The sequence below is a fragment of the Acomys russatus genome, chromosome 18, assembly GCF_903995435.1.
Source record: "Acomys russatus chromosome 18, mAcoRus1.1, whole genome shotgun sequence".
NCBI classification, from domain to species: Eukaryota; Metazoa; Chordata; class Mammalia; order Rodentia; family Muridae; genus Acomys; species Acomys russatus.
Genome location: NC_067154.1, coordinates 18,361,182 through 18,384,911, shown reverse-complemented (window position 1 = coordinate 18,384,911; position 23,730 = coordinate 18,361,182). Strand labels below are relative to the sequence as shown.

General features: G+C 39.9%; 1 protein-coding gene across 1 annotated transcript in view; it reads left to right on the top strand.

Moving 5' to 3' along the window:
* The window catches only part of Gtf2f2 (general transcription factor IIF subunit 2), a 115,430-nt gene that overhangs the window by 76,900 nt on the left and 14,800 nt on the right, over positions 1 to 23,730 (top strand). Inside the window, exon 6 of the mRNA XM_051160846.1 lies at positions 16,631 to 16,730. Coding sequence (XP_051016803.1) covers positions 16,631 to 16,730 — 100 coding nt within the window. The remainder of the gene's footprint in view (positions 1 to 16,630; positions 16,731 to 23,730) is intronic.

The following is a 23,730-nucleotide window of genomic DNA, read 5'->3' as shown; positions in this document are numbered from 1 at the left end:
CTAATAACAGCAGCTCAGAGGGGGCCATGGTCTTTGCCAGCTGCAGTTGGTTTCATTTTGAGGACTCTGAGAGGATATAAATATCAGAGCCCAGAGAGAGAAGGGGGCTTGGGGAATATACTCACAGAAAGACAAGGACCCTTCAAGAAAAGCACATCAGAGAACACTAGGGATAGGGGTGGGGTGGGGTGGGAGGGCTTCAGGGAAATGATCAGAAGAAGGAGGCTGCTGGTTGACTGGACACTGGATATCCTGATGACTGAGATTGGTATTGCCCCAAAGAACCCAATGACCCTAATCAGCCAGAAGTAGCTAAAGAGAACTCTACCCCTTTACCCTTCTATCCTTCTTTTTCTCCTACCTGGGGGAGGAGAACAGGGTGGGGGGTGCTGAGGGGTTGGAAGGGAGGTAGAGGCTTTAAGGAAACCAAAATAAAATAGGGTTTTAAAAGTAGCACCTACGTCACAGGGCGTGGTGGCGCATGCCTTTAATCCCAACACTCGGGAGGCAGAGGCAAGCGGATCGCTGTGAGTTCGAGGCCAGCCTGGTCTACAAAGCAAGTCCAGGACAGCCAAGGCTACACAGAGAAACCCTGTCTCAGGGGCAGGGGGTGGGGGGAGTAGCACCTACATACTCAGCTTTGAGTTGCTCACTGTAGATAATTGTTTTTGATATTCAGTATTCTATATGATAAAAAAAAATACATTTGTGTATTCCATCTACTTCATGAACTACAGCTAAACTATTATGCTTTAAGACTCCAGTTCATAGTCCAGAATGATGCAGGTATATAGAGAAAGCTTACACACGTGTGCACATATACACGCCTCAGGAGGCTAGCATGAGCAAGAAATACTTTCATTTGTGAGTCTGTTATTTTCTAGTACTATCTGCTACACACATCAGTTTTGGAGGAGGTGGGTGTGGTACAGACAAATGCTATTGTTCACAGAATTTTCACTTCTTGTTATATAATTATATTGAGTGCCATATGGCGTTTTTCTGTAGCACGTTAATTACTAGTGATTCTTCTATTTCTGTTATTAGTGCACTTTGGCTTAACTGCCTTTTACATATAAACCTTTAGATGTTTGGTTTTTTTTTTCACAAAATGTTATCCTTTGGAGTGAAAGCCATGGAATCCAGCCCATGTGCACTCTAAATAATGAATAAATGGAAGTACAATTTCCTTATTCAGATACATGTAAAATAACTACTGGTGATCATGTTAAAGAAATCATTGACTTTTCATGAATGTTTTGTTTTGAAATTTATATTTTGGTTATTCTCTATTACTATAATTTCCTCCCTAAAATTTTTTAAAAAGATTTATTTATTTATTATTTATACAGTATTCTGCCTGCATATGTGCTTGAAGGCCTGACGAGGGCACCAGATTTCATTATAGATGGTTGTGAGCCACCATATGGTTGCTGAGAATTGAACTCAGGACCTTTGGAAGAGCAGACAGTGCTCTTAACCTTTGAGCCATCTCTCCAGCCCCTCCTTCCTAAAATTTTATAGGAATAAGTTGTTTATATTAGTTGATATTAGTTGTTTATATTAGTTGATGCCCATGCTGGCATCAGGTTCATGGCAATTCTCCTGCCAGCTGTTAGTTTTTAAAGGGTCCAAACAAACATGTATAATTCTTAAGTTATTTAATGAAAATAGCTAAACAGTGTTACATAGCTCACCTGTCCCCACACCTTATATACCGACTTCATTGAGGAGAACCAAGCTTCGTGCACGTGGGTTTGAATTGTGCTCTGGGTATTTTCAAGTGCAGTCAAGAACGGGATATGGACTTTGCTGAGTGTGACAGTACAAGGGTTCTTTTCTTTTGTCCTGTTTTTCTCTTGGAGTAGCTATTTTGTCATGCTGATGGTGTCTGTTGCAGCCCTCTCCTTTTCTGGTTGACTGTTTTTAATTCCTGTGAGCTAGGAATTCAGTGTATAGGCTCTGAGTGCTCACAGCTGCCATACTTGCTCTTGTGGCATCTGTTTTGGTTGCTGAGATGGTTTCTGAAATTCTTTCTGGTTCTAGTGAATGCACATGCCATTCATAATATCTAATAAGTCACAAAATAAAAGGTTATCTCAGCTTCAGATCCTCCGTAGACTAACTTGGTCTTTGTGAGAATACACTTGTATTACCTTTCTGAAACTCCACTATATAATAAAGTTTTGCTAATTAAATTTCCTGATATCTTTCCAAGTGCTTGCTGGGAAGCTGAACCGTGCAAGCAAATGAGCTCTTAATATTAAGCTGCTGATTCCCAGAGTTGATTTTCTGCTGATCATTATCAAGGCCAAAGGAGGCAGCTTCAAAATCAGTTTTTGTTTTGTTTTGTCTTGGGTGCTGATGCTCCAACCCCATGTCTCCTTTATGGTATATGTAAATGCTCCACTGTTGTGTCACTGCCCTCCCCATAACAAGATCTTTTCTAGTCAGTGCAGGGCACTTTCCTATCCCTCCGGCTGCATTGTGAGCCACTTTCTTTTGCAGGGACTGTCAGTGATTATATGTATAAAGCATAAGAAAGATAAGCTTTCTCTTTTAGATGCTTTCATAGTACAGGCTTTTCAAGCTTTTGTGTGAGTATGCAAATCAGCTCAGGTCCTCACAGAAAAATGTAGATTCCAGAACTTGTGGCAGAGGCCAGAAGTACACAAAGTAGTTCACAGTCTGAAGAGTTTGATTAAGAGTTACAGATAGATAATGTCTAAAATGTAAAGAACTCGTAACAAGGAGGTATGCTTTAAATAATATGCAGACAGGAATAAAACATTATTCTATGTAACCCAAATTTCATTTGTAAGCTAAACTATAGTCATATGCTACAGTTTTGGGGTTTTTGTTTTGTTTTGTTTTTTTGTTTCCAACAGGAGACCATATCTGCAATGGTCATCCCTTAAAATTATCACTTCATTAAACTGTAACTCTCTTAGCTGGTGAAGTACACATTTTCTCACTGTGATGACAATGTACTTCTCAGAAGTATCTACCCCATCATTAAGTGTCGAGTCTTATGGGATTAATGTTGATTCAGGGTCAGGCTGTCGTTGAACTCATTATCCTCCTTGGAGTGCAGATGTGCACCATCTTGCCTAGCCCAGAAGTTTTTAACTACCCCACCAACAGTAAATCTTTGCCCTAAGAATGGCATTGGCCTATTACATGCTTCCTCCTGAAGACAACAGTTAGGTTAGATCATAGACAGAACAGTCAGGGTCTGTGAAGGGGCAGTGTCTTGAAAGGTATGCCGCCACAAGTTGTATTAAGAGTGTCTTGCACAGAAAAGATTCTGAGTAGCTAGCAGAGGCTTGGTTGTGATTATGGATCTTTTTGTACCATACAAATTCTATTTCAAATGGTTGGGTTACCCAGCCAAAAGGATATGTGAAAGCACATACTGTGTGTCACTCAAATGCCACTGTGATCTCTACAGCCTGCCTTTCTCACACTGCATGCACCAGCAGGAAAGCTTTCCTGCTTGTCGGTGCTTGGCTTGAACCACCCTTCACTTCAGAAGCTGAAGCCACTGTCTGATGTTTCATTCCCGCACATAGTAGGGCATGTTGCCTAGCACTCTTCACTCCTCCAGCATTCTAGTCTCCTATCAGTAACAGTGCTGTTTTGCTTCTTACAGCTTAACACATGTTAGTATTATCTAGTATATACTAGTGTCTAGAATATTATGGTTTCCATTTTATCTTCTCAGTTTTTAATTACTTACTTGGTCTTCCATGTTGATTTAAAAACAACTTTTACAAAATTGATAAAACTCCAGTAAAGTCCTTTGTGCTTTCAAGCCAAAGTATTGTTTGAGAGGTATTCACTGTTAACCATGTAGAAATACAGCTTTCTGATGCAAGCCTTCTTGTGTCTTTCTGTAATGTGAATTCCTTTTTAGAAAGTTGAGCATTTTTACTAGGAATTGCTTATTGTAAATGCTTGTAAAAAATAAATATGGCATAACTAGGATATAGAAAAATTGCTTTGGCATACTTACACTGTTGGCACTTAATGCTTTGCCAGTTGTTTCTCTCTTTCCTTAAGGTATATCACTGTTACCTACAAATGTGTATTGACATTTTTTTTAATGTCACTAATGTGAAACTTAGAGTATATATAGTCAAGTTTGACATAAAATATCTTTTCATAGTTATTTAAATAAAAATGTAAGGGCCATGCATGGTGGTGCACGCCTTTAATCTCAGCACTTAGGAGGCAGAGACAGGTGGATCTCTGTGAGTTCGAGGCCAACCTGGTCTACAAAGTGAGGCCAGGACAGCCAGGACTACAAGAGAAACCTTGTCTTGAAAAACAGAAAGAAAGAAAGAAAGAATCGACTCTTGATCAGATATAGACAGTAATTTGTTTTTAAATTTTATTTTCAGCTTATTGGTTACTCTTAAGAAAAACAAAATTGAGCACTAGACAGAACCACAGTCATAAGGACCAGTTTCCTAAAACAGGTCTGCGATCCCACAGGGATATACATGTGTAAACACCCAGCCACGAGCTCTCGGCCTCTGCAGCTTGTTATATGACAATTCACCACAAACATGAGATGAAACCATGACCTGCAGTGGGCCTCCTATCCAGTGCACTGCCTTGTCTGCTTTCACTGAAGCGTTCTCTCCAAGTGTCGCTAATGCACTTTAAGTGGATGGTAGATCAGAAGTTGATGTCTGTTCACTGACAGGTATTAGACGCTGAACGTATTAGTGGAGTGTGACCCCATAACATGGTGGATCATTAACATTTATGCTCACTTTCTAAGTAGCTGAGGACACTGGGTCCTCCAGTGGCTACTGCTACAGTAGAGAGGTGAGTAAAGTAGGGCAAGTAGGACATTGGGGCTCAAACGAAGGCTTCTCTGAGGAGAAGTGACCCAAGAAGGCATTGCCGTGAAAGAGGAACACAGAAGACTAACAGAAGTTACCCAAGTGGACATCCTTACAAGCTCCCAAAGGGTTTCCTTAGGGTGCTAATCTGCCTTGCCTTCCCTTCTGTGTTATATCAATGCCTTTTTTGGTTTTAGTTTTGGTTTTGGTTTTTCAAGACAGCCTTGGCTGTCCTGGACTCACTTTGTATACCAGGCTCACCTCGAACTCACAGCGATCCGCCTGCCTCTGCCTCCCGAGCGCTGGGATTAAAGGCGTGCGCCACCACGCCCAGCCAAGGCCTTTTGTTGTTGGCTCCTTACAGTGGTTTCGCCTGACAGTGCCCAGGGAATATTAGACCCAGCCCTCTTGAAATTAGTGTCACATGTCTGCTCACTGCACTCATGTCCCATTCTTCCCATAGCTTGCTTTTTTGTGTCTGCTGCTTGTTCTGCTTGTTCTAGCTCATTCTCCCTACTGCTTCCTGCTGGACATGACCTTCATTGTAAAACAAGCCGTTTGCTACAGATCCTGCAGTTTAACAGCTGCCTCCCAATCGCTGAGCTTGGCATTCAGGCCTTCTTCAGTCTCAATTCTATCCTTCTATCTGTCCCTCTGTTCTGCTTTTTCTTTCTTTGCCCTACTTTCTTGTTCTTTTTTCTTCCTTCTTTCTCTTTCTCACTTTCTCTTAAAACTTGTGAAATTTCCTCTCCGTTCATGGAATTGGCCACCTTCTCCTGTATCTATTCTCCCTCTCCCTTTCGCCCAGTAAATGCCTACTGAGGACATCCTCCTCCTCATCTTCCTCCTCCTCCTCCTCCTTCTCCTCCTCCACTTAAAAGAAGTCTTTCCTTAGTCCTCCAGGCAAATACTCCACTTTCTGTATGGGCTTTGTTCACGTCCTATTGCAGCTCTCCTGCATGGTCTCGGCTGGCTCTCTGGACTTGCTTCTGATAAGTTTGTTGAGAGATGGTAGGTATGTAGAGTTAGTTTGGAAATAGGAGCTGTGGTGGTTTAAAACAAAAAAAATGGCCCCATGGGCTCATAGGGAGTGGCACTACTAGGCCTTGTTGGAGTAGGTGTGGAGGAAGTGTGTCACTGTTTCTTCCTGCTGCCTGCAGCTCAAGATACAGAACTCTCAGCCCCTGCCCAGCACCACACCTGCCTCCACTCCACCTAGCTTCCCACCATGATGATAATGGGCTAAACCTCTGAAACTCTAAGCCAGCCCCAATTAAATGTTTTCATTTGTAAGAGTTGCCATGGTCAATTTCATAGCAATAGAACAGTAACTAAGACAAGTTTTTGTTGGAAGAAAATGTGACTGATAAGAATAAAGCATAGGGGAGGGGAATAATGGGAAAATGGGGGGGAGGGAAGAATGGGAGGATACAAGGGATGGGATAAACATTGAGATGTAACAAGAATAAATTAATAAAAAATTTTTTTTAAAAATAGAAAAGCTGATTCTAATTTAAAAAAAGAGAGAGAGAGAAGCTATAGAAAGTATAGAATCCAGTGTGGCTCAACTGCTTGAGTACAGTGGAACAGCAACTCCAGTTGTATGTCTTGTGCAACATGGATGGTTGATGACAGGCGTGCTCTGGAAAAGCGAGAGGTGGAGGTTGAGAGGAGAATTTCTCATGGGGACAATGTGCACCACTCTGGGAAAATTAGAAATAGGATTTAGAAGTCCAGTAAGAGAAATTTAGAAGGATAAACTGAAGAACTAAATAAACAAAAGAGGGCGGGAGGGGCAACAGGAAGATACAAGTGAGGGGATAACAAGTGAGATGTAATCTGAACAAATTATTTAAATAAAAATGTTTTAAAAGAACTAAATAAACAAACCTTTATAAGCTGGCACACTTACAAAAACAGGGACAAAAACAAGAATAACATTACCTTATGTTTGTGACATCAGAAAGCTTTCTTTATTTCCATTCTTCATAGTCCAAGTGGTTTGGGGGGGAAATTGAACTAAAGCAAGTACTCAGGTGTGTCTGTCTGGTGTGAGGTGCTGTAATTGTTCTTAGCAATATGTAATTAAGGCAACATCTCACTTTGAACTAGGACTTCGTGTTTGTGGTGTTATCAAAAGATGATAATACAACATTGGGTGAAGTAGAAGCTTTGTGGCTTATAAGGGATCTGTGAAGAATGGCAATATAAAAATCATAAAGAAAAAGACCAGAAGGCTTGGGTTTTCTTAGTTTGAAGCTTTTATTTGTGATGAATTTCTCGTGGAAGTTGTTATCAAGTTAAGTCCAAATCTAGCATTTGCCTTTAGAAATTGTTTATCAGTGTTTATCTCCAGCTTTTACTTTCATTCTTTAAAGTTTGCTTTCTTCTAATTAAAAAAAAAAAAAAATACAAAAGTCCCCTTTTTGCTTTCTGTGTGCCCCTTGATGAAGAGAGCACCAGAGAGCATATGGCTGAAGCTCTAGCCGCGCAGCAGGGCAGCGGGGTGGGGAGGGGAGCCTTTGCCTCTTTGCAGTCCTATTTGGCAGTCTTGGAGATTTTCCCCATGTGATATCAGTAGCAGTGCTTCAGCAGCTGGTCCTTAATGGGGCTCTCTCCCTCGAAAGCTCGGCTACCTCCTTCTCTCTGATATTTTTCTCCCTGACTTGATTAGGCTTTAGTTAGCACAAAAATCTCTTTTAATTTTTTAAACAGCATACTAAAATTGATATTTTCTTTTAAGAAATTCTTTCTGAATCTCAGCCCCCATTAATGGCCATATACTGCTAGATATTTCCCATCTATTCCAGCATTAATATTTTGTTGGAGTCACTAATGAATTAGCCTCTTGCTATATTTGCTTAGTCACCATAGCAACAGTGTCTTGGTTAGTATACACCTGGGTGGCTCCCTGCAGTTTGACATGATGCACAGCCAATAATTCTGACTTCTACTTATAGGCAAATGGAATTTTGTAGATGGTGCATTTTAGTTTACTGACGAGAAGGTGTTTGATCCTACTGCTGTATTGTGTTGGTACCCATCACATAGTCATGGGCTTGTAGGAATTTTAATTTAGAAAAATGATTCAGACTTGTGGTTTGTATATATCTAAGTAGCTGCCTAGAAAAACACTACTTACTTCACTGTAAACACCTTATTTGACCTCTAGACTTAATACGTTTAGGAGTCAAAGAAATTGGGGGTTACAAATTGAGACTGTTTAATAACCATAGGTACTTAAAATAATTCAACCTTCAGGCCTTTGTGGTGTTTTTTGAGACAAAACCTCACTCTATAGCGATGACAGTCCTCACACTACTATGTAATCCAGGCTAGCCTGGAACTCTCAGTCCTCTGCCTGAGGTGTGTACCACCACACACAAAAATCCTTCAGGTTTTGTTTTATGTGTCTGAGTATTTTTCCTCTGTGTTTGTGTGTGTGTGTGTGTGTGTGTGCACACTTGTGCCCACGGAGGTTAGAAGAGGGTATCAGATCCTCTGGAAATGGACTCAATAGATGTTTCTGACCCACCCTGTAGGTGCTCAGAATCGAGCCTGGGTCCTTAGCAAAAGCATCAGGTGTCTTAACCACTGAGCTATCACTTCAGCCCCCAAGCTTCAGTTTTTAAATATAATAAAGGTGCAAATTGAAGGCACTGCTCATCAAGTAATGCTTTCTGTCTTCCTGCTATCACATTTCCTAGATCAGCCTCTTTGAATCTCATGTTATCTCCTTTCCTACATATTTCCCATACTATTTTTGGATCTCACCATATATCCCAAGTTGTACTCAAAGAGGTCCAACTGCGTCTGTCTCTTAAGTACTAGCATTAAAGGCTTTGTGCCATCGTGCCTGTATGCTCACTTTAAGTTCCCTTAGTTAAGGCTTAAACTCACACTTTATTGAATCTATTTCCACTTTGTAAATGTGATCCCTTTAGATTGCATGTAGTGTAAATACGTCCTTCAGAAAACACATTCTCTAATAGACATTTTTTGAGAGAAGGTAGTATGCTATTCATGGTGATGACATTTACAGTTTCAAGAGTCTGGCCTGCTCTTAAATGATACAAAAATTATCAGCACACCATCTGCTATGAGACCTCCAAAGGCTCACTTTAAACCTCCATGCCCCGTTCATATCCAAATTGCTTTGAAAACATGCTCTATATTTTAAAGCTACACAGTATATATTAATTAAATCTATAAAAGTCCACATCCCTTTACTATTCTTGTTTTGGTTCTTACTAATTTTCTTTAGGCTTTAAATAAAAAGAATAGGCATGTTTTAGACTGTTCACATGCATATGTTTGGGTACCTCCACATCTTTTCACGTGTTCCTGACAAACTCGGTTGTTAAATGTATTGTGCTAGGAGACTGGGGTGCAGCTGTGGTTGTTACTAGGTCCTTATCCTGTTCTTTGGAAACAGACTTTGCCCTTGTCTTCAGGCAGCATGAAAGCCTTGGGTCAGTTGTTGAGGGATCTAGGGAAAGTAACTTGGTATGAAAATACTACAAGTAGACTGACTTGACAAAAGTTGGTGAAACTTTTACCTTTCTCCTGGTGAGTCAACCTTATATTGGTCAAATACACAGCTATCTACCAAAGCAGCATTTGCAAGGAGCTGATTAATAATCCAGGTCATGATAATGATATGATACTGCTAAAGTATTGCCCATCACTTCATGGCTCCATGTAGCCTATATTTTGATTTCTACCATCTGTATATTGATGCTGTAGAAAACTTTGCATTTAGGACAAACTGGCTGAAGCATTTCAACAGTGCCTTCCTGCTTCTACTACTAGAATGAAAAAAAATATATATTATTTAGTTATAGCTACCAGGCAGTTTCTAGCGCTATGAAGAAAATTATATAACCTTCATGGGTCATATTTTAATATGGGGAAATGTTTTAAACTGGTTGTTGATTACCCTAAGTAATAGGTATGTTTCAGAATATCCATTCTGCTTAAATATAAACGTTTACTTTCATTAATTAGGCACATTCTAGTGCCTGGTTGAAAACCATATGAGACTTGAGTCCACCCAAAGGATTATGTTTTTAAAGTGTATCAAATATATCCAGAGTCCAGTGACTCAGTCATGGTGGCACATCCCTGTAATCCCAGCGTTGAGGGGCCTGATAGGGAACCATTTCAAGTCTGGACTAAAGAGTGAAACTGTCTCTCTGTAGACCAGGCTGGTCTCAAATTCAGAGACCCACCTGCCTCTGCCTCCCTAGCGCTAGGATAAAAGGCATGTGCCACCACTATCCAGCCTGTGTCTCAAAAAGCTACCAAAAAAAAATAAAAATAAAAATAAAAAGCACAGCGGTATTTTTTTAATACAAGTATGTACGTGAATTGTAATTCCACATCATAAGCTATCAAATTTTATGTCTTTTGGAGCAAAGATAAATTATAATCAGTTCTAGTTAACACTTAAATGAATATTACATACTTTATGTAAGTGGCATTTTAAAAAAAATGTATGCTGAGCAGTGGTCACGCACGCCTTTAATCCCAGCACTTGGGAGGCAGAGGCAGGTGGATCACTGTGAGTTCAAGGCCAGCCTGGTCTACAAAGTGACTTCAGGACAGCCAGGGCTACACAGAGAAACACTATCTCTCGGAAAACCAAAAAAGAACCTCCTCTCATGTGACCTGACTGAGGACACTGCACTCTTGGCCACAGGCAGGCCTGGTGCTCTGCTGTTCTCCTGCTTCTCTCTACCATGGGCCCCTCTCACCTTGTAAACGCCAGCCTCCTTCTACCCCTTTCAAGTATGACATTGAAGTCTTAAGAAAATCCACAGTTTTTTGTTGTTGTTGGTTTTTTGTTTTTGTTGGTTTTTTTTTTTTGTAAAGCATGTCATTTTAAGAATAACATGAATTGGAATTAAATATATCTGTAGCACAAAAGATACTTGACCACTGCAGTGGTATAAATTGATTCCTACATTGGCAATTGTTGCTATAAACACTTGTATTTGTTCAACTCTCATTGGTAGCCAGCATTGCTTAGTCATGAAGACCGTCTGCATGTACAGAATCATGTCTTATTGTGGTATTTGCTAGTGTGCATTTCTGCTGTTTCCTTTGTGACTTAATTGTCCAACAAAAGTGGTATTTTAGCCAGGCACTGTGGCACATGCCTGTAATTCTAACAGAGGCAGGCAGAATACAGATCTCTGGAAATTTGAGGCCAGCCTCGTCTACAAAGGGAGTCCAGGACAGCCAAGACTACACAGAGAAACCCTGTCTTAAAAAACCAAACAAATAAAAAATTAAAAATCTATTTTCTCACTGCTTAACAAACAGCCCAAAAACACTGTATACTTAATCAGTGAGTAATGGGGCAGGGGTTACTACCTTAAATTTGTAGATAACAGCTTAAGTCAAGGTTGATATTTTGAATAGGTTTTAAAATGCTCACCCTTTAATTTGAAGAATGTATATGTTATTATTTTTAATGTGAACTTTACATTTTAAAAGTATAATTAGTAATTTAATCTGGAAATTTAATTTCTACCAAATAACTGTTAGTAAAAGCATAATAATGAGATCTTTAAGTGATTTTAGTAAGAATAATTATGTCATGATTGTGACCTAATGACTAGTGATGCTGGCTTAATGGAAGTGATTTTGTGTTTTGGGGTCAGGGGTGTTATACAGAAGCCTGTAATCTACTCTGTGATGACACAGACCTGGATGAGCTATAGGTAGGCTGACGACTATCAAAAAGAAATTGCTGGACTAGAGATGGCCCCGTTAGATCTGCAGCACTGCAAAAACTGGTCATAGCAGTCATCCTCAGCTTCATAACAAGTTTAAGGCCAGTTGAGGCTGAATGAGACCTATGCCATTTGATTATTTCTTTTTCGCAGAGTTCTGTGGGGTTTTTTAATAGGCTCTGTTCTGATACATGGCTTTGTGTTAGCCTTGTAGTGGGATGGTCTGAGTTACAGCTATAGTTTTACATATAAAAGTTTCCAGCATAGAGTAAGAACTCTTTAAATGTCTGTCATGTTGTTGTTTTTAGGTTTTATAAGCCCTTGAGAGTTTTCTTTATAGCCAGAAATATAGGAACTCATTAATCTTAAGGACACCTAATTTAGCAAGCTGATGGGTACTATGCCCATAAAGTAGTAGCAAGGTGAAATCATGACATGTATCCACAGCTTTGTGATGGTAGTAGTTGTTAGCTACCGACCAGAGAAGTAGGTCGTTCCTGACAGTAGTTGCTCATTTTCTAAGAATTCACAAGTTTTGTTTGGTCTTTAAATTATTTTTCATTTTATGTGCATTGGTATTTTGTTCGTATGTATGTCTGTATAAGGACATCCAAACTTCTGGAACAGGAGTTACTGACAGTTGTGAGCTGGCATTTGGGTGCTAGGAATTAAGCCCGGGTCCCCTGGAAAAGCAGCCAGTGCTCCTAACTGCTGAGCCAACTCTCCAGCCCAAATTCACACAGATATTTACATTATGACTCATAACACTAGCAAACTCACAGTTATGCAGTAACAACAGAAAATTTATGGTTGGGGTCACCACAGCATGAGGAACTGTATTAAAGGGTCACAGCATTAGGAAGGTTGAGAGCCACTGCCCTAATACAAACAATACTAGTGCAGTAGCCTCCCCAGTACCCCCCCAAGGCACACACCCACTAACAGGGGCTTGGGTTTAAGGTTCCTTTAGGAAACTAAAGGGATTGAGGATGGGCCATGCACAGGATCCCCATTTAGTCCCACCTGCCTACTCCTGACTTTCGTTTCATCTGCTCTATAAATTGGAATACTACTACAGGCAAAACAGACCGGCTGAGAATTTTTCTCTTCTTGCTTTGGCCAAAACTATAACTAAAATGATTTTTCCATTTCAGCTTGCATATGAGTGAGGTTTTGAAACCAGAGAGCTAGGCCACAATGGGCCACAGGCTGGAGTGAAACACTGTTGTGTAATGTGAATAGCATTCAGAGAAGCAGAGTGTGTGGTGGTGGTGGTTGTTTTGTGTTTTGAATTAGGGGTGTGTGTCTGTGGCCAGTGGTGGCTAGAGAGCTTCAGATTCCCTAGAGTTGGTGTTACAGGTGCCAGTAACCAAAGATGGTTTCTCTGCAAGCTCAGTATGTGCTAAGCCAGATCTTCAGCCCCCCAGGGCACTGCCTTCTTCTTCTTTTTTTTTAATGTACATTAGAGTTCTGCCTGAGTGTATGTCTGTGTCAGGGTATTTGGTCCCTGGAACTGAAGTTACAGACAGTTGTGAGCTGCCATGTGTATGCTGGAAATTGAACCCAGTCCTCTGGAAGAGCAGTTAGTGCTCTTGACTCCTGAGCCATCTCTCAAGCCACAAGAGTACTGTTTTTAAAGCACACATTTGTTTACTGCTTTACTTTAAATTTCTGCTTTTCTGGGCTGGAGAGCTGGCTCAGCCTTTAACAGCACATAATACTCTTCAAAAGACCAGAGGTCATTTCCCAGCATCCACTTGGGCAGCCCAGAATTGCCTATAACATCAGCTCCAGGGGATCTGACACCCTTCTCTGGCGTCCATCAGGAACTGAGCTCACATGCACATACCCACACAGACACACACATTACACAGATATAAATATTAAAATTAAAATATTTGACTGTATAAAAGTCATATACTTTGACAAACAAGTATAGTTCATGACTACCATAGCATTTATAAACATGTTTTCAAGCACTTTCTTTGTCATTAAATATTTTAAAAACAAAAACCAACTATGGTTTCTCCTTATCCTTCTAATATACAGGGGTTTTTTCTGTATTATTTATTAGGAATTCATGCAGTTTATAAAACAAAAATGATCAGCAATACTGTACTTCTTATGCCAAGCATGGTGACACACACCTTGAATCCCAGCTCTGGGGAGGCAGAGTCAGGTGGATCTTGTCAGTTGAGTTCAAGGCCAGGCAGCTCTACATAAAAGACCTTGTCTCAAGAAACAAACAGGCAAGCAAAAGAATATTGTATTTCTGATTACAGTTTCTTGGAAACAACATTGTACTTTTTAATGTTCTAAAAAAGATAAGAGCTAGTCCTAGATATAGTTAAGACACACAGCATTTAACTTCTCATTCAGCCCCACCACTCTGTGTGTAGCTGGCTGCTCTGCTTTGTGAACTGAGTGTTTTCAAATTCTTTTATATTGGGAAACCCAGATAATCCTTGTGTTGATGTTGAGAGTGTGTTGAAGCCAGCAGTGTTTAATTTAGAGCATTGTTAATAATAAAATAGGGTTGCAAATTGTTCCAGCACATCATGAGATAATGTTAAATGAATTATTTAGTGTTAAATAAAAAGCCTGTTAAACTATTTTAAACTGTTTATGGGTAAGGAAAATATTTTAAGATTAAGTTCTTTTGAAATGTATTGTGTTTTCAGTCCATAGATTAACCTTTTGAATTTTGAGTCATAGGATGTCCTCTTTTAATTAAAACAAAACTCTAGGGTTGACTTTTTAAATGTATAATAGAAACGTTAAGGTTTTGCATGATTTGTTTAAAAGAAAACAACATTCCTTTATTTAAAAGACTTGATGCCTTGAGAATAAACGTGGCACAGCTCTCTGGTGATGACATTGGCTTTTCCAATTGAAGGGCAGCATGTCCCATGAGTGTGAGTCGGGATGCAGGGGCTACAGATAAGTCCACTGTGCAGGTATGGCAAGAGTAAGCTGCTGTTTATAAAGAGAGCTTGCCTGCTGGGGACTTAGGGTGTGGAAGGAAGGAGCTGCTGCTGCCTCCTCCCTAATGTCTATGAAGAATGGGGGGGGGGGTGCTTGAAGCTTGAAGCAGAGAAGGTAATCAATCGCTGGCATAGGGATTGCCATCTGGAGAGGGCTACGGTGAGAACACACCAGGTGTGTTCAGAAACTTAATTGTGTCTGTTTTATTTCACCAAGGAGTCACATGTGCCTAGTTCCTACACTTGTGAGCATTTCTCATGTGTCTCTGCCATTCTTCTCTCCTGAGAGGTCTTTCCCTTAATTCCTTCAAGACTGCTTTGCTTTGCTTAGAAGGGTGGCTTTATCTCTTTGCCTTGCCCTGTGAACCTGGTTGCGTTGTATCAGCTCACCGTCAAAGCACACCTTGTGGTCTCCTTCCCCAGACTGCATGCTACCTCCCTTGTGCGCAAGACTGCTGTTAGCCGGCTACAGCATTGGTTAGTGTGTGGATCAAGCCTTCACCATTGTGTCCTCAACCCCTAACCAAATGGTGGTATTTTCTTTTAAGTATAATTTTTCTTTTGATTATAAAAATCATAGGTGTTTATTGCACAAACTTTAGAAAACTCAGCAAAGATCTTAAAATGTGCTGATTCTCATTTCTTCCTGTCTTTGATGTAGTTCCACGTTTTTAAAAATGCATAACAGGCTGGAGAAATGGTACAGTGCTTATGAGCACAAACCGCTCTTCCATAGCTCCTGAGCTCAATCCCCATCTTACCACCACTTAAGACTCCAGCTCCCTCTTTTGGCTGCCTTTGGCACCCACATACACGTTATATATATGCACACAGATGATATGCATAGACATAAATAAAAATAATCATTTTTTTAAAACTACAGTGCATAAGCTGTTTTCTTTCTTTTTGTTTTGTTGTTTTGGTTTTTTTGAGACAGGGTCTCTCTGTGTTACCCTCGGCTGTCCTGGACTCACTTTGTAGACCAGCCTGGCCTTGAACTCACAGTGATCCACCTGCCTCTGCTTCCCAAGTGCTGGGATTAAAGGCCTGTGCCACCACACCCGTCTCACATAAGCCTGGGTTTTGGTCCTTTGCTGTATCCACGGCATCCATTAATTCCTTAGAGGCCTTACTGCCTTACATTCTTGAGTGGATCTCTCAGGGAGAATCATAAAGCATAAGCCCAGGTATTTTTCCAAGAATACTTTTATTTCATGCTTATTCTTCAATTATAAGTTAGCCACATATGATAGGCAATTTTCTTAAGTATGTTAAATTTTGTATTCTGATACCCTGCTGGTGGAAAGTCTAAAAGTACAATGACACTTTATGTGTCTTTAAAAATAGTCACCTTTGAGAGTTGCATTTTCCCCCCCTCTTGAAGCAGATTTTTTTTTTTTGGACTTACCATGCTTATAAACCAAATGAATTAATTTTTAAGGAGCAATTTTAGTATACAAATTAGAACATAATAAAAATCCTAAAATCACTGCAAAAGTTATAGATGTTCCTGGAGCGGTGTCTTCATGATATACATAGGATCATATGTTTATGGTTTGTTTTTCTTCTGGAGACAGTATTTTGAGTTATGTTTAGCTCAGACAGTTCTGCGGTGTTTAGATCAGTAGAGCTTTCTGTGGTGACAAGAGTGTTTTGAGCGGCAATGTCTGATCAAGGAGCCTCTAGTCGCTGCACACTGAGTGTTCCCGTGGTCTTTTTATTCACCTTAGTCTCTTGTCAGGATAGTGGAAGCTTTGTTGTGATGAACCGTAGACAGTAATCATTTAACACAGTTTGTTTTGCTTGCAAAGTTTATTAAGTTTTATCTAAGCAACACAGTTTCAGAACTAACTATGTTTAGGACTGTAAAGACATAACTTACACATTTAGCTTATGGGGCTAGCTTTTACATTGTAGTCGAGGTTTTTCTTTTGTTTGTTTTTCAATGTTTGATAAAGTACTGAGCTGGCTTGCTTGTATGTGATTAGTAATTAACATGACTACAGGGCCTACTCTACCAAGCAGTGTGTTAACAATGCCTTCTGTTTTTCAGATTGCAAATAGAAGAATCTTCCAAACCCGTAAGGCTCTCCCAGCAGCTGGACAAAGTTGTAACAACCAATTACAAGCCTGTCGCTAACCATCAGTACAATGTGAGTCTTCTGCTTGTCTTTCATCAGTGTCTGTCCCTTCCAGCATCACAGATCCTTAGACTTGGCATCTTAGCAACCCTGCAGTTTGCTATGCCTGTATCCGGAGCTGTGCACCAGCTCTGTATCTGGAGCTGTATGACAGAGGGAGCTGTTGTGTAGATTGCTCTTGGTTAGGATTTACAGAAAGATAACAGCAATGTTCTCAATGTTTCTAATCACAACGTACTTCATAAATACAAAGTTACTAACTTGTTTTCTGTATCTGTTTTAATATGCTGGAAATTTTCTGAAGATCATACATAAATATGTACAGTGTACAGCTATGTGTCACTTTTTAAAAACTTATTAGAAAATTTTAAGGGTTCTGGAATAGTGGTAGTTGTCCTCACTAATTACTAAAATCACTTTGCTTCATTCAGGTGTCACAGGCATCTTTATGATCCTTCACTACTATGCAAAGTTAGGTGCACCTGTGCTCTTAAAGCTTTCTATTAGCGTATGTGTATAGCGCAACGCATGGTAGAATGTACGTTATCGTCTTATGTGTGTTAGCACACTGGATGTCAGTTACTTTTGTGAGTTCTTCATAAACAATGATTGTCACCGTCATTCCTGCCTTTTGAAGTGTAATTACTACTATTACACACATGAATAAAACTGACCGATCCAAATGTTCAACCCAAGCAGGCTGTCTTACTATGTGTGCTGACTAGTTTTATGTCAGCTTGATACAATCTAGAGGCAGTTGGGAAGCAGGAGCTTCATGTGAGAAAATGCCCCTACTAGATTGGCCTGTGACCAACTCTGCAGTGCATTTTCTTGATTGATGATGATGTGGGAAGGCCCAGCTCACTGTAGGCGGTGCTGTTTCTATGTTGGAGCTCCCAAGTGCTAGAAGGCATGAGGAGCAAGCCAGGAAGTACCATTCCTTCATGGTCTCCTCTGAATTCCTGCCTCTGAGTTCCTTGGATGATGCACTGCAAGCTTTAAAATAAAATAAACCCTGTCCTCCCCAAGTTGCTTAGGGCCATGGTGTTTTATCACAGCAGTAGAACCCCAACTAAGGGAGGAGTCAATGCCTGACTACTGTGTGTGTTGCTGTAGACCGAGGCTAACCGTGCTAAAGGAGCCCAGGGAAGTGTGATGAATTCCTGTAAGCAAAAGGAATCTAATTAACAGGTAATAGGCATAATCTTGTTCTGTGCTGTTGGCTGATTTCCTTTTGGTCTAAGTTTAGGAAAAAATAAAACCTCTATAAGATGGACTTTAAGCACCCGGACTTGAGTGCCACAGAATGGTATCTGAGTTCCTTGTGCTTATTTTGTATAAGATAGCAAACGCCTTGAAGGTAAAACAAGCATCTTCAGTGGGCAGAAGACTGAAATCCATTCACATGTCAAAATTACCACACTGTTTGGATTAAAGGAAGCAGGTGGCACTTCAGCTGGGTAGCCCCTGGTTGTGCTTTAGGGGGCATATAAACCAAAGAAGAGCAGGAAGCCAAGTGGAGTCAACAGTGTTAGGTAATCTAAGAGAGCCATCTTTCTGTTGTGGGTTGATTGAAACAAGTAGATGAAAGGCAATTTCTTTGTCCTCTTTTCTCCTTTTCTGTTTGTTTCTATTCTTAGCTCAGAAAACTGTCATGTGTGGTATTAGAGTAAAATAAATTCTAAAAATATGTAAGTCGGTGGTTTTGTGCTAGCACCATAAAATATGCTTAAGAGTCCAAGATAATATGATGTGTACTGTCTACACATGTCCAAAACATGCTGTACAGGACTCCACACAACGTTATGGGGCTCTGTGAGAAAGGGAAGTAACGTGACAGCATTGTGTTGGGTTTGCCTCTCTTTCTTCATTGGCATGATCCTTCTGTAGTTCCAGAATCTGCCCTTGTCCTCCTCTTAGGGAGGTATATATGTTGAGTTTCTACTCTGGTATGTTTTTAATCACGATAAATGTAAACTACTCCCTGGCACTCTTATGCCTAAAATTATAATAGTAAGACAAGATATATACAGTACACAGTAATTGTTCTCTCTGTTGCTTAAGACAGAAAAACATTGGATATGATATTCAGAATTCAAGAGTTTAAGTTATTAATTTTAAACAGTAGGATCTAATATGAATTTACCTCAAATTTTCTTGACAAATCCTTTGGATTATTGGAATTATGACAGTGAGAGTATGTTATCTGAAATGCTATTGGGCAGTCAAGTTCTCCCTTTGGGGTAGGAAGGGGAGGAGAGCTAGCTAGGGAAGAGTGTTCATAAGGAGCCCATGTCAGAGATGTCTACTCTAAGTAGCAGATGTTTGCCTGTGCCTGAGAGTGTCCCCTGGTGACCTGCCTTCCTGAGCTGCCACCTCTTCCTGCTCTCTGCTTGTGCCTTCCTTAGATCCCAAGTTGGGGTGTAGTGAACATTTCCTTTGAAGTATCGAGCACAGCTTTATGTAGTATTAACACCATTTCCCCCTTAATTCCATCGCAAACACCCCCTGTGCTGCCACAGACCATTAGTCCCAAGATGAAAGGCAGATCGCCACTAGGAAGATGGAAGCTGCTGCTTTGGAAGTAGGGTAGCTCAGACCTCTGCCTAGGTCATTTTCTTAGTGACATTAGCACTCAGCCTGGCATGTAGAGCTGTATGCTTAGAACACTTTGATTTTTGTGTTCTTTTTACTTCTAAAATTAGTACACACTCATTATATTCTTATTAAGGTATAAAGCTGTAAGACACCTGCTTTAGCAGTCTCTTGGCATCAAGTGACATTTCAGTTCAAGCCCATGCCTTTGTTAGGATTGTTATCATATAAATCAGTATAATGCGTTATCTAGTAATTTTTTAGTAAGACTTTGTTTATATAGAAGCAAAGCACTTGAGTGTCTAGTGATGGTTTTCTATGGGAACGAATCAGAATGGGCAGAGGAGCCTGCATAGCTTTAAAACCATGTGGTATTCTGGTATAATAGCAATTTTTATATGTGCTATTTATAACATAATGAACCATTAATTTTAGGATATTGAGAGATCAACATGGTTTAAAATGAACAATTTAGAGGCCATAGTAAAACTTTAATAAAATTTAAATCAATATAGTATGAAATACTTTCAAAGATTTGCAGAGTAGTGTGTCATGTAACTTGGTGATTCATTTTAATAGTTGAAGAAAGTGCACTTTTTTCCTTTGGTAGGAAAGGTAGTTACAACTGAGAACACCCCATCCCTGACACTGCTTAGCCCCTTGTATTTGCCACCAGAAATATCTACTGCATGCATGAGTTGTGTGCCTTCATGCCATCCTTATGCTAGTCAAACTGGGCGTTGTTGCTTGTTGCTATTGTTAGCAAAAGAGTGGAAGTTGTAACCATGGAGCAGTTCGCTATGGTCTCACAGTACCAGACTTTACTAGATTCACATAGTAGATATATATGAATAAGACAGTAGAAAAGCTGACAGTATTGCTGCTAAGATGATTTATCAGTCACTCTCTCAAGTAGCAATGATGATAAAGTAATCAGGTCTGACAAGAACGTGGCTCTTTTCAGAATAGAAATTATCAATATCACTTTAAGTATGATTTATCATTCTCCATCTTTATTGATGACTCAGTTGTATCTATTTTGAGACTTGAAACAACTCCAGATACTTAAAGCAAAAATAAATAAGTAGAGAATTGGCTTTCAGATATTTTATGAATACAAAATGGAAGGCCATGGTCATGAAAGGGAAGGAGGTTGGCTGCCAGAGATCTGCTGATAGCTTTTCTTTTGGCAAAAGGGCAGCTGGAAATGAGCTAACAAATCTTGGTAATGTAACCAGTAGGTCCTGCCGCTGCCACCACCACGAAGACCTAGAACTAATGACTTTGACTGAAATAACTGTCTCTTAACTTTTGTGGAGTTTGTGCCTTATTCTATTAGCTATTGCCAGTCTAAGCTTTCTAAGTTTGCAATGCTATTGAAAACTAAGCATCCTGAACATGAAGATAGGTCACTGTTTGTTTGTTTGTTTGTTTGTTTGTTGCTTTTCAGACCGTTGTATTTTGAAAGCAAAAAGTAAGGTGGTTTGTTTGTTTGTTTTTCTGGTGGAGAGAAGTCATGTATGTGTGCACATGTCAAAGCCAGAGGCCAGCACTGAATGTCTCCCTGCCTCAGCTACTCTTTAATCTCTCTCTCTCTCCCTCCCCGCCCCCCTCTCTCTCCATTTATTTATCTTATGTGGGTCAGTGTTTTGCCTGTACGCATGTCTGTGTGTGTGTGTGTGTCGGATCCCCTGGGACTGGAGTTACAGACAGTTGTAAGCTATCCTGTGGGTGCTAAGAATTGAGTCCAGGTCCCATGAAGAGCAGCCAGTGCTCTTAACTGCTGGCCTGTCTCTCCAGCCCTGAGACAGGTTTTCTAGACCTGCAGGTCACTGATTCAGCTAGACTGACTGGTGAACAAGCCCCAGACTTCTGAATTCAGTTCCTCGTTTTCTAAAACAATACATGATTTTATTTCATCTATTTTAATTTTTTTTTATTTTATGGGTACCTCATAATACCAATATATTAATATAGGATAATTTATAACTTGTTAAGATATGCATGTATAATTTATTCATTAAATTTTTTGCTTGTAGAGATGTTCATTGAAAAGGTGCAATCAGGCCAGATAGGATGTCAACCCTTTTAATCCCAGAACTCACTTTTAAAGCAGATGGATCTCTATGAGTTCAAGCCCAGCCAGTTCTAATCAGTGAGTTCCAGGGCAGCCAATGTTAGGATTCTGCCTCAGTCTACCTAGCAACCTATGATGTCATTGCCTCCCTGCCCAGGACTATATAAACAGACAAATTTGTCTACTACCTCTCTCTTGTTCTTCTCTTTTTCTCCTCTTCCTCCCTTTCTGCCTCTATCTCCCTATCTCTCTGGGGTACCCCTCTCACTTCCCTGCCCTCTCACAATCATGTAATAAACCTCTCCATATCATAGTATATTTAATATTTCATCTTATTTTTCATATTTAAAAGCCAGTATGTAAGATTCCTGCCAACCCTTCATCTCTGAGTCAAAGGTGCCACTGTCTGGTGGACTTGTATTGTCTCGTCATCTACATGTCCTCTGCTTTCTGAATGGATGGTCCTCAGTGTGGCTTGTATGCTAGAATCACCCAGAAGGATGCATTCCTAAAGAGAGGGAAATGCCTTCAGAAATTAACTCATTTGATCGGGTGTGGATTGTGTTTTAAGCTCCTGGGTTATTCTGGTTGCAGCCACCAATCCAAAGACAGGAACTTTTTATAGTTGTCTGCCATCTGTTGAGAAGGGAACAGGGTTCTGTAATGGCACCAGGAGACAGAATCTTGTAAATTTAAGATGTATCTAATTCTATTTGCTACCATCCCTGCCCTCTTGTTTTGAGTTTAACAAAGGACTTCTTATCTAGCCTTTGGTGGTAGAGAAACTAAGAAAAGCTAACTGGAAAGCACTCACTGAAACCATAGGGTTGTTACATAAAACCTTCAGGTGACACCCTCCTCCCAGGAACTAGGAGGAGATGTTATGTTTATGCATAGCCCTTTCCATTCTGGGAACCAACTGATGCTAGTCTCAAGAGCTAAGGTTGTTGAGATTTGGGTTTTTCAAAGTTAGGTGCATACATACATTTTTAACTTTGCTCATTAAAATAGATGCCCACAGAACTAGATCATAAGGCCTTTTCAGCAATATTTCCCTGCCATACTTTAATACAAGAATAATACTACATGCCTTGTCCTTTTGAATTTGCACACCAAGGACTGACCTGCTCTAAAGAATTAGTTTTCTCCCAAGAGATGATGACACACTAATCAGAAATAGAAGCATTGACAGAGGGTAGGGGGAAGTCATCTTTCAAAAGGATTTAAAATACAAAGCCATGCTAGTCAAGGCTGTCACCGTCACTTCAGAAGCTGGAATAAAAGCCTCACAAAGACTGCCTTGACAAAGCAATCAGAGTATTTCTGCAAACAACCGTCTAGGAATTTACAGACATCTGAGTTACAATATTTTAATTGGTAGTGGGTGGCATTTATAATTTAAGTCAGTGATTAAGGTTTCAGTAATAACGATTGAGCATGTCTGTACTATATCCACAGCGGATTTTCAACATGTAGTTACATTTTAATCTTAAATAACTTGTTTTCTTGAGAAAAAGAATTAATTTTATCTGATAAATTTGGAGAATATAAACATTGTAACTGAAGACTTAGCTTAAAGTGCTTTCTGGGTTGACATTTATCTCTGAGAGTTGTTTGCTCTGCAGTGATCTGGTCAGTGGAGACAGATAAAAGACCAGTAAGTAAAATTCCCATGACATAAGAATTACTTCTGTTCCGGTAACTATCTTAGTAATGTATACATTATCCTGGCTGCTAATGAGCTGGCTGGTTGCTCTGCATAGCATTCCGCTACAGTTCCCAAGTCCATCAATGAGAAGTCCAAAAGAAGAGAAGCAACACTACCTCTCAAAGCAGTCTTCTCCTGGTACAGTGGCTCGTAGTATTAACAGTTTGCATAGCCTTATTTGTGGTGTTAAATTGAGTAAAACACCAAGGGTACCATTCTTATACACTGTAGATTAAAAAAGGAGCAGTTATTTCAAGGCCTAAGCTTTGTCCTAACTTCAGCCCACCAAGGCATTAGTTACCCAGGGATCTTAGAGACTGACGTTTCTCCAGAAAATCACTCTGCCTTTCCATGAAAAGTTAAGCTTAACCAACTGGAAAAAAAAAAAAAAAAAAAAAATATATATATATATATATATATATAAATCTGGAGAGATGGCTCAGTGGTTAAGAGCACTGAGTGCTCTTCCAAAGGTCCTGAGTTCAGTTCCCAGCAACCACATGGTAGCTCACAACCACCTATAATATGATCTAATGCTCACTGTATACATAAGAAATCTTTTTTAAAAAAATAGAAGCTGTATACTCTCTCTCCTTTTTCTTAAGTATACATACGCATGCCTGCCCATCACT